General features: G+C 33.7%; 1 protein-coding gene across 1 annotated transcript; it reads right to left on the bottom strand.

The window, feature by feature from the left end:
• Nucleotides 1-1319: 1319 nt before the first annotated feature.
• LOC149950970 (intersectin-2-like) lies at nucleotides 1320-8111 on the bottom strand. Its single transcript, XM_090169338.1, has 6 exons — nucleotides 7746-8111; nucleotides 5626-5814; nucleotides 4620-4799; nucleotides 4363-4563; nucleotides 1487-1666; nucleotides 1320-1397 (listed from the first exon to the last, which is right to left on the bottom strand). Exons 1-6 carry the CDS (start codon nucleotides 8082-8084, stop codon nucleotides 1386-1388), a joined length of 1101 nt encoding a protein of 366 aa, XP_090025464.1. The 5' UTR covers nucleotides 8085-8111; the 3' UTR covers nucleotides 1320-1385.
• Between the last annotated feature and the right edge of the window lie 6535 nt (nucleotides 8112-14646).

Below are 14646 nucleotides of genomic sequence, written 5' to 3'. Positions count from 1 at the left end.
GAATGTATAAAAAATAGACGTTTATGTAATATTAAAAATTTTAAGCTTGGAAATTTTTTGTACGTTTGATTTTTTTACTATTTTGAGCTATTTAACCTCTACTGCACCTAATTTTTGATCATTCGAGGTCTATTAGCCTAACTGTCCAGCTGAGGCAACTTTAAACGATTAATAAGTCTTAATCAGCCGCTATGTTTTAAAAATTGTTGAAAGACGTATTGTAAATATCAATTGTTCTTAACAAAAATGTAACGGAACCAATATTTTAAAAATTTTGACGAAACAAATAAAATCAACGAAAAAGAGAAAATCTTACTTTCAACGTCACCCGTTGTCTTTCAATATTTGATTTTTTAAGTTGCGACTGCTTGAGTCACACAGTAGATGAAGAAGAAGTAGAGACACAACAGACTCACAGAAACCAAGAACGTAGGAGATGGCGCCCGAGTTGTTTTCCGTAAACTGTACCGACTACAGTGCCACGCAGTTGCCTAGGTGTCAATTATCCCATCACTATAAAGTCCCTTTTATATCTAAAGCAGGGCCGGACTTAGAGATCCTGAGCCCATAAGCGGATAAGGAGTCTGGGCCCCCTTTTCACGCGCTGCATTTTCTCTGATCCCTGGAACTAGCTGGCTGTGCCTGAATTTCCCGGTTATATTACTAAATAAAAGCTCTTAACAATCGTCGACTAAATATCCGATAATTATGCAGCATTTCGATTTAAGGCTGCGTCCGTAAACTGCCAGGCAGAAATTTTTGTAATTTTAAACCCAAATCTTCTACCTAGGAATTTCCCCAATATAAATTTCGATTGATATTATAGGTTTATGCCTTCGAATACAGTAATTACGGTCGCTGGAGGGCCCCTTCCAGTGGGGAGAGATCTTGCAAACACAACGCGTAGGAGTAGTTCCGAGTTTTCATCCAGTGCCACAAGCTGGGATAAAACCCTCGCTAACCACTCCAGCACCCCAATGTGATCAGCATGTGTCCCAACATTGATTTTGGAATAAATGGTGAAAGTAAGTTTTCCTTCGGAAATGTTCAAAGCGACTATGCTACATTCACGTTCCTAATTAAAGGGAAATTTGAAAAATACAGCTCTAACCTCAGGTAGGATATGACCAATCATAATTTGCTTGGTTCTATTTCCGCAGACTAAGGCGAGAAACTAGTTAAATTTGAACCTGGCCCCCAAATGTGGCCTTGTAAGAAAAACTGTCAGTAACAATTTATGTAATAAAAGCCATGGCTTATGAATTAATTTTATTAATTATACATCATTATTTCTAATGATGACATCAATTCTTCTTATTGTCGATGGTAAGGCAATATTGGTATTCTTACAGAAATGTTTTGCAACTAGAAATAGCAATTTCCTTTCAAAGTTTTCCCTGTAATTTGTAGAAGGTTAAAATCAGGTTAAATCACAAGGTTATTCACTTTTCAAACAGCCCTCAGCGCATCTTTGCGTCCAACTTACGTCGTCGAATAATTGGATGCATCGAGCCGACACGTAACCCTCTTTCCATTTGACCTCGACGAACCACCAGTCTTGGTTAGTTTGATGCATCAGTGTGTACAGTTCACCTTCTCGAAGGCTCAATTCTTTTAACGAAGTCTTGGCATAGTCCCGCGTGGCCACGAGAGTTTTACTGTCCACCTTAAAAAAATATTTTAAGAAGCTCAACGACTTTATTGGTGAAAATATACCAATATATTTTAATGAAGAATAACTTTTGCAATCTCGATATTAAAAATATTTATCACCGAAATATACAAAAAAATTATAAAAATATTAAAAAGTGTAAACATAGTAATCTCGACCTTGATAATGATGACCCCGACCTTCAAAAATGTGATATTTAAGATAGCAAACTTATGTTGTTATGAAGGAATACTAATACAATTAATGGGTAATTGTTATTTCAGTGTATAATTTGCCATACAAACATAGGGGCGGAAATAAGACTCGTGGTGTAAGCTGAGTATTTTGACTGATCATGGCAATTGTGATGATATCAGGATTTAAAAATTTCAGTTAAAAAACATTGTAAGTTGGAAATAATAATGTAGAAATGACCAACAGTCAGTAATCTTCATTTTGCTGTCTTTCCATTATGATTAGAAAACGTACATTGGTGCGTTGAATTTCATGTAGCTTATTTTTAAATGAAAGGTGAATAGTCAATTTCTTTAATTGTTTCAAATTCACATGCGTTTCAAATTTTTCCGAATTTCTTTAACCCTAGCCCCTGTAGCACATGGAATCGTTTTAGGGTCGGGGTACGGTCGAAAAGTCGCTTTATAGTCTACGACCAAATGCTGACCTAAAAACGCCCGAACTTTTTTCGACACTAAAGCCGTAAATCCTTTTTTGGGACTATTTATGGTCGGTATGCCGACCATTATCTGACTTAAAATAGACCTTACATTTAATTATTGGATTCAACATTAACTTTATGAAACAAACCATATTTATTTAGGAAAAGGGGATATTTTAATTATTTTCTGACTATTTGATGATATTCTGAGATAATGTTTTATTCACTTTTATTTTTTCTTCAAACTTATTTGTATTCGAAAAACGTGGCATCTAATAATTAGATCAGTTTTGTGTCGGAAATAAGCATTAATATAAAGTCGGCCCCACGTCGTTTCGGAGTCGGTTCTTAGGTCTATTAAAAGGCGGTAAAGAGTCGACGTATTGTAGTCGGCCGACCCTTTTACCCCTAGGACATTTCGACCCTCAATCCAAAGGTCGGCCGACTTTAGTGTTTAGTACCTTTTGCCGACGTCGGCCCGACTCTAATTTGTTACAGGGATAATTGGACATCGATAAATTTGCGATGCTTCACAGATCTGATTAACTCTTTCAATTCTCTAGCAAGTTATCTAACAGTCGTTTCGTAAAAAGTAATTGTTTCGAAGATACTGACTCTGAAATACATTTTTATAAGGAAACAAGTTAACTGCCATTAGATAATTGCACCTAGGAGCAACAAACACAACACCCCACACAAGGAGAACGCAACCCGTCAAAAGTCGTGGATTTTCTTGTGTACATCTTTCATTGGCTAGACGCTTTAGCGCCTGCTGCCGTCGGAAGGGGAAAATTCGGAAATTGTCTTTCCCCCCGCCCGTAAAACGTTCAGCGTAAAGGCTTGTGACGCTCGTCCAATGAAATTCGTACACAACCCTTCGTTAGCGTGTTTAAAGGCTAGCTGCTATAGGAAAAATAAGGAATATAATTCGTTTACTAAATTCAGCTTAAGCAAAGATCAAAATTGGAACATCTTTCGTTAAGCCTTGTTTTCATGTAAGCTTTTAGCGTGCATAAATTTGGCGTGAGCTAGAAATAATTAAAAATATACACTAGCGCTACTAGCTTTTCACTTTTCAGTTATCATCCACGCTTGTATTTTGCGTGTGCTCGTGAAACTAGATCGGAACTCGCTTCTAGCGTCGATCAAATCCTACTAGTTATTTTCACGCACAAGCGAAAGTTTCAAGCGGGACGTCTGCCCATGTGACTACATTCAGCCAATGGAAATTTTGTGTTAAATTTTTTTTCTTTGCCATCACGAGGTCGGCGTGTTATCGGACAAGGTTTATTTGTAATATTTACCGGTATTACCAAAATGTAATCTAGTGGGAAATTGACAAAGAAACGAATAAAAGAAAATGAACAACAAGAAATAAGAAATCGAAGGGATTTATAAGAGATAAGCCAATTATTTGGGATCGTCTATTGAATGAGCAACGCGACCTTATTTGTATACACTTTTATGCAAAATCGGTAAACTGTAGAGGTGACTGACACTGTGAACGCAACACATCGCTACCAATCCCGGGCTATAAAAACGCAAAGCGAGTAAATTAAAAAACCAAAATAAGCCTTCACGCAAAATAAAAATATCTCATTCTTTTCGACTACACGCTACAAGCTACCATGAAAATCCGGCTTTAACCCTGAACTACGAACTTCCTTTTAATTCAGGTGGCTAGCTGGGTTTTAGCCTTCATGCCACGTGAGCCAACAGCTCCGTAAACCTAGTATTTCCATTAACCCCTGCAAGATTTTACGTAAAGGTGAAACCGACCAATTCGGTGGAAAATCAGTTCAATCATTGAAATTTATTTCGAAACAACGAAATTAAACCTATTTGTTTATGGTAGTGTCTTAAGAAAAGTAACCCACTATAAATGAGAAAAACAAGTACTATATTGCAAATGTAAGTTTATATAATTGATAATTTTGGTTCCGATATGAAACTGTGACATTCTTCTAAAACAACGGTGCGATCTTCCCCATTCTTAAAACATCTGCCCCACCTAATGGTAAGAGTAAATATTTACATCTTGTGCATTAGCTTTTTCTAAGCATGCCGTGGGAACATAGCCTTCTTTTTCAATAACCTTGACTAAGAACCAATGATTTAAATTTCTATTCTTGGAAATCAATGAAAAGGCATCCCCTTTTCGGAATGAAAGTTCTTCATCTGAGGTTTTCTTGTAATCACAAATTGCTACCACTTGTCTGAATCCTGGTTCTGGAAACTAAAGACACTAGGTCATTAACCACAATAAATGGAGATTAATAAAGGATTACTTACGTTTAAGCCGTGAACGCAAAATCTGGGAATGACACCTTCTTCGTCCCTTATTCTAACATAATACCATTCGGGGAACTTCTTCGAAAGGATTCTGACTTTGTCTCCCTGTTCGATGGACAATTCTTTCCAAGACTTTGACGTGTACCTTACAATTACCTCCGAAAGTTCTCCATCTTCATCCTAAAATGAACGGAATTCGATTATGACTTATTGCTGTCTCCTGGTGAGACCTAGTAAATTTCAAATTTGAAAAATGCGAGTAAGTTTAAATACCAATTGTACACCTATTGCAATTATTCCAACTACCCAAAATATTCAATTTAAAAGGTTTACCAATGTCACTGACATTACAAAAACTTAATTATCTAGAAATTTGGCGTTTACTATGGTATTGTCGCCTTTCAGCGTTGATGGCTTCAGGGACCAAGCAATGCGCTGAACCGGAACACCACCAAGATCACCGAACGAAGTCCCTGGAATGGTGCAGACCCATCCATTGCTCTATTGGTCCCAATGTCAAAACGACCCTAGCCTTTTAAAATAACTTAATTCCTTTAAAAAATAACTTACTGGCGGCATTTCGAGGTATACAAAACTGATTTTAGTTTTAGGATATTAATAGATTGTTTTAACTCCTTAATTACGTAACCAATTCTTCTAAACCCAACCATCATAATATTATCTAGAATGATTAAAAGAAAACCTGATAATATATGAAAAAGTAGGTTAAACTGTAGCTGATTCTTGGAAGAACTGCAGACGTTGGCTCTAATATAAAAAATGTGTTTTCACGAAACATTTCATAGAACCCTCTTGAAATATTTATTATAAAATATCCCATTAATAGCATAAATTTAAATAAAATTTCAATGAAAACGTCTTGAAGAAATATCAATAAATAAGTTATATTAAATTTGTAATCCGAAAATAAATCTTAAAATTAAATAAAGGACAACCAATTCCAAAAGCATTTACTGAAACGGTTGATTACATATCAGGAACCTACCGAATCAACAATCTTGATGCATCTTGTTGGAACAAACCCTTTCTGGTTATCCTTTTTGAGGAAGTAAAAGAACGGTTTCTTTAATAACAAGGTAAGCTTATCGCCTGCTGCAACCGCCAACTCTTCGTCTGTGCGTGGAACGTAATCTTGGATGATTTCAATCGTAAATTTGGTTGTTCTGGCGGGATCCTAGTTAGCAAAAGAAAAATCTAATCAAAGAGCTGTGTTCTTAAACTTAGCAATCATATTTAATTCATCCAATAACGCTAACTCTCTGATACAGTCATAGTGGTTTTACGGTTCCTAAATACAAAACCAACAACATTTCTTTCTGTACCTTTAATCGTTTAGAAAAATAAAGTTTTTTTAAGCGTGAGCACTTTCTTCCTGTACAATGTAATTTAACTTTAAAATCGTAATGTTGTATCTTCCTATCATGGCCAACTTTGATGACGCGCAGTTGGCAGTAGTCTTATTTACAGTTGGTTACCATAGAAACTATGAAGCTAATTTTTTCGGAGTTCGGGCAGGAAGTGTGCAAATTATTTATTATCTAGGGTACCAGCGAGGGGTAAGACACTCTGCGAACTCGGTGTACACTGCCGTACCTTTGACAGTGCTAAATGGAACTCGCGAACTCTTGAAAATATGTACCTTTAACAGTGCTAAATGCACGAACTCGGTGTACAGATTATATGAGACTGTCTTACCCCTCGGGTACCAGGTCAATATTATCTTCGATTGAAGCGGTTTGTATGGTCGCATGATTTCAAAGTGTTTAAATAAACTAACTCCCAAAAGGATGTCTGTTATCGTACACAAATATGTTTTCATAGTTTGAACAGTAAGGGCTAATTGTTGTTCGTCGAAGCGTTTCATAAAATGTGATTTATAATTAATTATAAAATATTATAAGATTAATTTCTTGTCATTTATTTCTAATACTAGGTGCTACTTGACAGGCAGACTTTGCTACTATGCCGTCATTTTAACCTCACTGTCTGCGTGTAATTAAACTGTATATGATATATTGGGGTCTAGGTAATTTCGGTGTATAGGAAATTTTCTGTAACGAAAATTCGGTATAAGAAAAATTAATGTATAATTTTTCGGTTCATAGGAAAAATTAATACATTATTTCTCGGCTCATAGGATAAATTAATATTAAAATTTTTGGTTCATACGAAAACAGAAATACATGTATTTCAGATAAAATGACTGAGCGAAATATAAGATATTACTAAAAATATTATTTTTATTTTAAAAATTATTATTTCATTATATACACAGAACTTTCCTAAATGCGTATATTTTATACCGATTTGTGTTTCACCGATTTTATCGGCTTCCGATATTATGACACGGTGTTTCTGGTTCACAAAATTTAAGCTATCCATACAGCCTATCTAATAGTTCATTTATAAAATAAAGAGTGTTCTTGCCCAACTTGTTAAAATGTTGATCTTACGTCACAAGACCCAGCTTTATTAGTATATTTTTCGCACGAGCTATTTGCACGCGCTCTAGAAAAAGCTATATTCCTCTGGCGCTTGTAGCGCGCGCTCTCATACTTGTAAAAGAAAGAGACTGTGACGTCAGAGCCACATTGACACCAGAAGGCCACGTTACTTTATAAAAAGAACTATTAAAAATGTTCTAGTCATATAGGAATGCACCGATACATCAGGCTATTTAACTAATATCGGTATAGACCAATATCGGCTAGATCGATATTGGCCGATACAGGATATTAGAAAAATATTTTCAGAAAATAAAAAAATAATTGATTAACTAACTAATTATAACATTTTATTTGATTGCCATGTTTAAAGTGGTCAATTGTTATTGTGAAATTTAATATGGTTTTCGTGATTTCCATTTGGGTACCCCATGGCTTACAGGTATTTGAACCTGAATTCATCCTTTGGTAAGGCTTAATCCGTAATCAATTACGTTAGAACTTTTGTAGAGTCCAAGCTACAGGTTGGTGCATCGATTACGAAAAGTAAGCAGCTCGACGACATTTTACAACGTTCGTGACCAACAAACCGTAACTAAATTGGTTTAATAATATTGTCGATTATGAAAATCGAAAACTTAATATGCACAAAAAGACTCACCTTAATTTCTTCACTCACTCTACACGATGTTAAGATGGAGGATTGGCTTACATCATTTAGCAAACCCGTGCCTTCTACATCGGGGTCCGGACCTCCATTTGTGAAGTTTGAAAAATCAAAATCTGTAAATTCGTAATTTGATAAGTCCCTTAATTCGTCGAGAGCCGTTAAATTTGTGCTAGTAGCGATTGACTCAATTGAAAGCCCGTTTGACTCGTGGATAAATTCATCAATTACACGTGGACTTATTTCCGCAGTTTCAGCACCATCGTTAAAATTAGAATTTGTCCGACTTGCCTCCCCAGAAGCTTCGTATCCGTCACTTAGGCTCGATTCCATTATAGAGCTGCCAGTTCTTATATTTCAATAAAGTGTTTTTGTAGCTATAACATCAATACGGATAAACCCTGCGAACAGCACGGATAGTGTAATTTTTTGGAGAAAAAAAGTGAAACGTCTAAAATAAGAAAAAATGTTTTTGTCTTGCTTAATCGATGCCAAACATTTTTTACAGCCGTATAACTATGTCCATAAATTGTTTCGACTCAATACATTTGACAGGAGCTGTAAAAAGTGTAATAATTAAAGTTTTTTTTAACTATTTGTAATTAATCACTTTTGTAAATATACTATTAAAAATTATAACATATGGGGCCCACCCTAAAGAAATGATTAATTATTACCTTTTTTATATATTGAATTTATTAGTAAAAATAATTTCAAAAGTTTTTAGCTGTGTTTGAAATGCTTTGCTAATTTAAAATGCTATACTTATGCTAGGCTATTGCTACCATAAACGTTTGACCTAAATTTAATTTGCTATTATGAAAAGAGAAGACATGAAATGCTAAACTGTTCCATACCCTCAAAAAAGATATGGAACGAAAATGCTTAATTATACTATGCTGTTAAAAAAAGGCATACCCGAAGTTTATTTTATATTATTTATTTATTGCTCCCTTCGTGGTTTTACATTTGAGATGACAGGCCAAATCTAATAAAGTAGAAGGAAAGTAAGGGCGAGACGCCACTCCCGGGTTCGGGTTTGGGTTCGGGATCGAAATCCGGGATTTAAGGGATGAAATGGGGGTAAAATCGTCGAAACGTCAATGTATTTAGGGTATTTCTCGCGACGATTTGTTTTCTCATATATCAACATATTGTGTCCAGGCCAACTTGTTCATTTATCTACGCTTATCTCGAAAGATACTTGAACGTATATCTTATCAAGTTTTATCGTACGGAATAAGTTGAAATGATGTAAAAATTGATAACCTAGGTGACGCGTGCGCAGATTACCCCGGGGACGCGGTTAATTTGAATTTAAGAGTGTTTTGACGTCATGGAATATTCGTTGTTAAAGTAGAATGGAAATATTTTTAAACTTCATTTTAATAACATTATCACGTAAGTGGTACTTAAATATGCTTGGCACTTGAACCTATCTCACGAGTATTTCTTAAAACGAATATCTCGATCGCGTTTTATCGTACGAAATAAGTGGAAATTATGTAAGTTGTATGATACTTGATAACCTAGGCAGGAAGATAGCGCGCGCGTGCGTGGATTACCTGGGAGGCGCGGATTGCCCGGGCGCGCGGTTAATTTGAATTTAAAACATGGATTCCCTCTCCGAAATAATTCATGTACCCAAAATTGGACCGCAAGTTTTTTTCTTTTTAGGGGAATCTCTATGGGAGTTTAACATTACAATAAAGCTAATAGGTCCAGTTTGGGGTACTTTTGGTCCGAAATGGGGTACATAGGGCCGAAAATGGTGACTTTGGTCGTTTTAAGGGTACTTTTGGTCTATTTTGGTCCATTTTTGGGTACATCAGAAAAGCAGTTGGAAAAACGACGAGCCTTATTTTTTTTCCACCCATCTCCAAACTCCAAAAATTTATTGCTATAATTTATTTATCCCTTCCGTAGGTATAAAATAAGATAAAAACCACTTACCTATATTTTAATTACGGTAAATTAAAAATACTTAATTAGTGTACTAAGTTACGTTTAAAAGAACCTTTTGTAACAATTACAATATGTAAATATAGGTATAAGGATTGAAAAAATACTTAAAGTGGTTTTACTGATAAACTCTAAAGGAATTTAACTTTAAAGGTATCTTAGATTATTGTTTTTAATTTTATTCAAGTTGAAAACGTATTAAGAGTCCTTCAAAGTACTATAAAAGGATTTTATTTACGAACTTAATTCATATTTTCTTCAAACTTTCAATTCGCTTTTATTACTATTTAAATACGGTAAAATATAATTCTTATACACAAATATAGTCAGAAAGATACTATAAAACACTAAAATTAAAATTAAATTAAATTTGTGTGGATAAGATTTGTAAATATCATTTTGAAACTAATAACTTTCACGCTTTATTTAAGTCAAGCCAATAAAAACAATTACCTATATTTTAAATTCGGTAAAATATAAATACATTTCCGATATGTAAATAGGTAGAATAACACTATGAAAAGTTCCTTTTTCTTCTTTTAATACGACAACACACAACTCTGATACGCAAATATATAAAGAAAATATAAAAAAAAATTTACTCTACGTTCGATACGTTAAAATACATTTCCGATACACAAATATAGATAAAGAAATACTATAAAATGTAAAAAGGTAGAAAAATACTACACATTAACCATTATGAATTTAAGCTTACAACATCCTTCACGTATAGAGCATAACATATATGTTCAGAGTTAACTTGTTTCCTCGTTATCTTTATCGCATGTGTTTTAAATAGCGTATAGAATAAGTTAAGAATGTACTGAAATGGTGTATGTTTAAACCTCGTAGAATAAATAGTAAAACATATGTTCAGAGTCGGCTTGATTACTAAAGCGAATAACACAGAGACGTTTCCAGTGTAGTCACGTAGGAAGAAAAATACTACAACACTCTCTATACTCTACATTCAACACGTTAAAATATACTTCCGAAATGCCAATATAGGTAGTAAAATACTACAAAATCTCTATACTTTACCTTCAATACGTTAAATTACATTCCAATATGTAAATATAGGAGGAAAAATACTACAAAAGCCTCTTTTCTTGGCGTTCAATATGTTAAAAAAGATTTCTGAAATGCAAATTTAGGTAGTAAATACTACAAAATCTCTATACTCTACCTTCAATACGTTAAATTACATTCCAATATGTAAATATAGGTAGTAAATACTACAAAAGCCTCTTTTCTTGGCGTTCAATATGTTAAAATAGATTTCTGAAATGCAAAAATAGGTAGTAAATACTACAAAAGCCTCTTTTCTTGGCGTTCAATATGTTAAAATAGATTTCTGAAATGCAAATATAGGTAGTAATTACTACAAAAGCCTCTTACTCTACGTTCAATACGTTAAATTAATGATATGCCTCCGATCGAATCGTTAATTTTTTCCTATTTAAATATACGCATTTAAATTAGAATTGCTTCTAGTGTTCGGCAGTCGATTAATTTTTATCCACAAATTTTCCGATTTATTTAAAAAACGTTGGTAAAAAGAATATCATTTTAACTTATTTAATTGTGTTTTTTACCCAACCAAGCATTTATTTGAATAAAAGTGGTATTTATTTAAATAACCAATAGTTAAATAAAAATTGTTAAATGTTTAAATAATCGAAAGTGAACAAGCCTATTTTTTAAATAAAACAAACAGACTTTAGAGTTGATAAGATTTGTAAATATCATTTGAAACTAATAATTTTCACGCTTTATTTAAGTCAAGCAATTACATTTTTAAAAATGAAAGAAGTTAAACAATATAAAAATTTGTAAATATTGTAAATATTTTTAGGTAATAAAGAAATTAAGAAATGTTTGAATTAAAATATCTTTCATTTTCTACTACATTTTTAAAAAATGAAAGAAGTTTAACAATATAATTATTCTAATATAATTTCAAAATCAGGTATTATTTAAAGTACAAATGCATAATTTAGTGAAGCAATTCTTATTTAAATACTTTTATTTAATTAATTTGTGTATCTGAAATGTATTAATTGAAAAATAAGTGGGTTTTACTATTTATCACGGTTTTATATATATATATATATATATATATATATATATATATATATATATATATATGTAATGTAATTTAACGTATTGAAGGTAGAGTATAGAGATTTTGTAGTATTTACTACCTATATTGGCATTTCGGAAGTATATTTTAACGTGTTGAATGTAGAGTATAGTAGTATTTTTCTTCCTACGGGACTACACCGGAAACGTCTCTGTGTTATTCGCTTTAGTAATCAAGCCGACTCTGAACATATGTTTTACTCTTTATTCTACGAGGTTTAAACATACACCATTTCAGTACATTCTTAACTTAAAACACATGCGATAAAGATAACGAGGAAACAAGTTAACTCTGAACATATATGTTATGCTCTATACGTGAAGGATGTTGTAAGCTTAAATTCATAATGGTTAATGTGTAGTATTTTTCTACCTTTTTACATTTTATAGTATTTCTTTATCTATATTTGTGTATCGGAAATGTATTTTAACGTATCGAACGTAGAGTAAATTTTTTTTTATATTTTCTTTATATATTTGCGTATCAGAGTTGTGTGTTGTCGTATTAAAAGAAGAAAAAGGAACTTTTCATAGTGTTATTCTACCTATTTACATATCGGAAATGTATTTATATTTTACCGAATTTAAAATATAGGTAATTGTTTTTATTGGCTTGACTTAAATAAAGCGTGAAAGTTATTAGTTTCAAAATGATATTTACAAATCTTATCCACACAAATTTAATTTAATTTTAATTTTAATGTTTTATAGTATCTTTCTGACTATATTTGTGTATAAGAATTATATTTTACCGTATTTAAATAGTAATAAAAGCGAATTGAAAGTTTGAAGAAAATATGAATTAAGTTCGTAAATAAAATCCTTTTATAGTACTTTGAAGGACTCTTAATACGTTTTCAACTTGAATAAAATTAAAAACAATAATCTAAGATACCTTTAAAGTTAAATTCCTTTAGAGTTTATCAGTGAAACCACTTTAAGTATTTTTTCAATCCTTATACCTATATTTACATATTGGAATTGTTACAAAAGGTTCTTTTAAACGTAACTTAGTACACTAATTAAGTATTTTTAATTTACCGTAATTAAAATATAGGTAAGTGGTTTTTATCTTATTTTATACCTACGGAAGGGATAAATAAATTATAGCAATAAATTTTTGGAGTTTGGAGATGGGTGGAAAAAAAATAAGGCTCGTCGTTTTTCCAACTGCTTTTCTGATGTACCCAAAAATGGACCAAAATAGACCAAAAGTACCCTTAAAACGACCAAAGTCACCATTTTCGGCCCTATGTACCCCATTTCGGACCAAAAGTACCTCAAACTGGACCTATTAGCTTTATTGTAATGTTAAACTCCCATAGAGATTCCCCTAAAAAGAAAAAAACTTGCGGTCCAATTTTGGGTACATGAATTATTTCGGAGAGGGAATCCATGTTTTAAATTCAAATTAACCGCGTGCCCGGGCAATCCGCGCCTCCCAGGTAATCCACGCACGCGCGCGCTATCTTCCTGCCTAGGTTATCAAGTATCATACAACTTACATAATTTCCACTTATTTCGTACGATAAAACGCGATCGAGATATTCGTTTTAAGAAATACTCGTGAGATAGGTTCAAGTGCCAAGCATATTTAAGTACCACTTACGTGATAATGTTATTAAAATGAAGTTTAAAAATATTTCCATTCTACTTTAACAACGAATATTCCATGACGTCAAAACACTCTTAAATTCAAATTAACCGCGTCCCCCGGGGTAATCTGCGCACGCGTCGCCTAGGTTATCAATTTTTACATCATTTCAACTTATTCCGTACGATAAAACTTGATAAGATATACGTTCAAGTATCTTTCGAGATAAGCGTAGATAAATGAACAAGTTGGCCTGGACACAATATGTTGATATATGAGAAAACCAATCGTCGCGAGAAATACCCTAAATACATTGACGTTTCGACGATTTTACCCCCATTTCATCCCTTAAATCCCGGATTTCGATCCCGAACCCAAACCCGAACCCGGGAGTGGCGTCTCGCCCTTACTTTCCTTCTACTTAATAAGACTAACAGGCTGCAGCTCTGATACAGTGCTTCGAGCCCGATCGGTTATTTTCAATACCATACATGTAACATTGTTTTTCGTTCTGAATGTATATGCTACAATAATTTTATTACTGCCTTAGAGTTTTGAACAATTTTTTTAAACTGATTAATATTTTCGCTTCCGTGAAATCTATGGAATTATAGTTTCTTACACCCAAATAATAGATTCTTCTTCAATGTTGCTCTTTTCTTACGGAATCCCAGATTTCCCAAGGTACACTCACACGCGTTTCCAACTGAGGGGGTTTCTGGATTCGAAATGACAGCCCGTCTCGGTTTACAGAACGGATTCCCAAATTACGGAATGAATCGGACCGGATTACAGTACGGATGCCCTGATGACGACCACGAAATTCTACGGGCTAGACGAGGTGGGAATCGATCTGTTTCATTTGGTTTTGTTCTCTAGCAACTGCTAAATAATCGGTGAGGATGGAGAAGACGTTGCTTTTCGTCGATTCACTGCTGCTTTGACCATCATTTTCTGATCGGAATGTCCTGGATGCATGTCCTCTGGGTGGTTGGCGATGAGATATTCGTTCGTGACATTGCGCGAGGGTTTCAGGCGAGGGGTACTTTCTTAAGTTTAGTTAACAGGAGTTTCAACGCGACTTGATCGCGCACTCTTTTAGTCAAAATTATTCTCATTTTTAGTTCCACTATTAGACTATTGCTATGGATGTTGTAGTTTGTTTGGCGTGGAAAAGCGACGACATGGTAGATG

Source organism: Leiobunum rupestre, chromosome 3 (genome assembly GCF_980474605.1).
Source record: "Leiobunum rupestre chromosome 3, qqLeiRupe1.1.hap1, whole genome shotgun sequence".
Lineage (NCBI taxonomy): Eukaryota > Metazoa > Arthropoda > Arachnida > Opiliones > Sclerosomatidae > Leiobunum > Leiobunum rupestre.
The sequence above is the reverse complement of the archived record's forward strand: the minus strand, read 5'-3'. Positions and strand labels throughout refer to the sequence as shown.

Coding starts and splice junctions, on each gene's coding strand:
- LOC149950970 (XM_090169338.1), bottom strand. CDS start 8,084: ATGGAATCGAGCCTAAGTGACGGATACGAAGCTTCTGGGGAGGCAAGT. Junction 4,564..4,619: donor TTTGCGTTCACGGCTTAAAC/GTAAGTAATCCT, acceptor TAGTGTCTTTAG/TTTCCAGAACCAGGATTCAG. Junction 1,667..4,362: donor AAAAAGCTAATGCACAAGAT/GTAAATATTTAC, acceptor TATTTTTTTAAG/GTGGACAGTAAAACTCTCGT.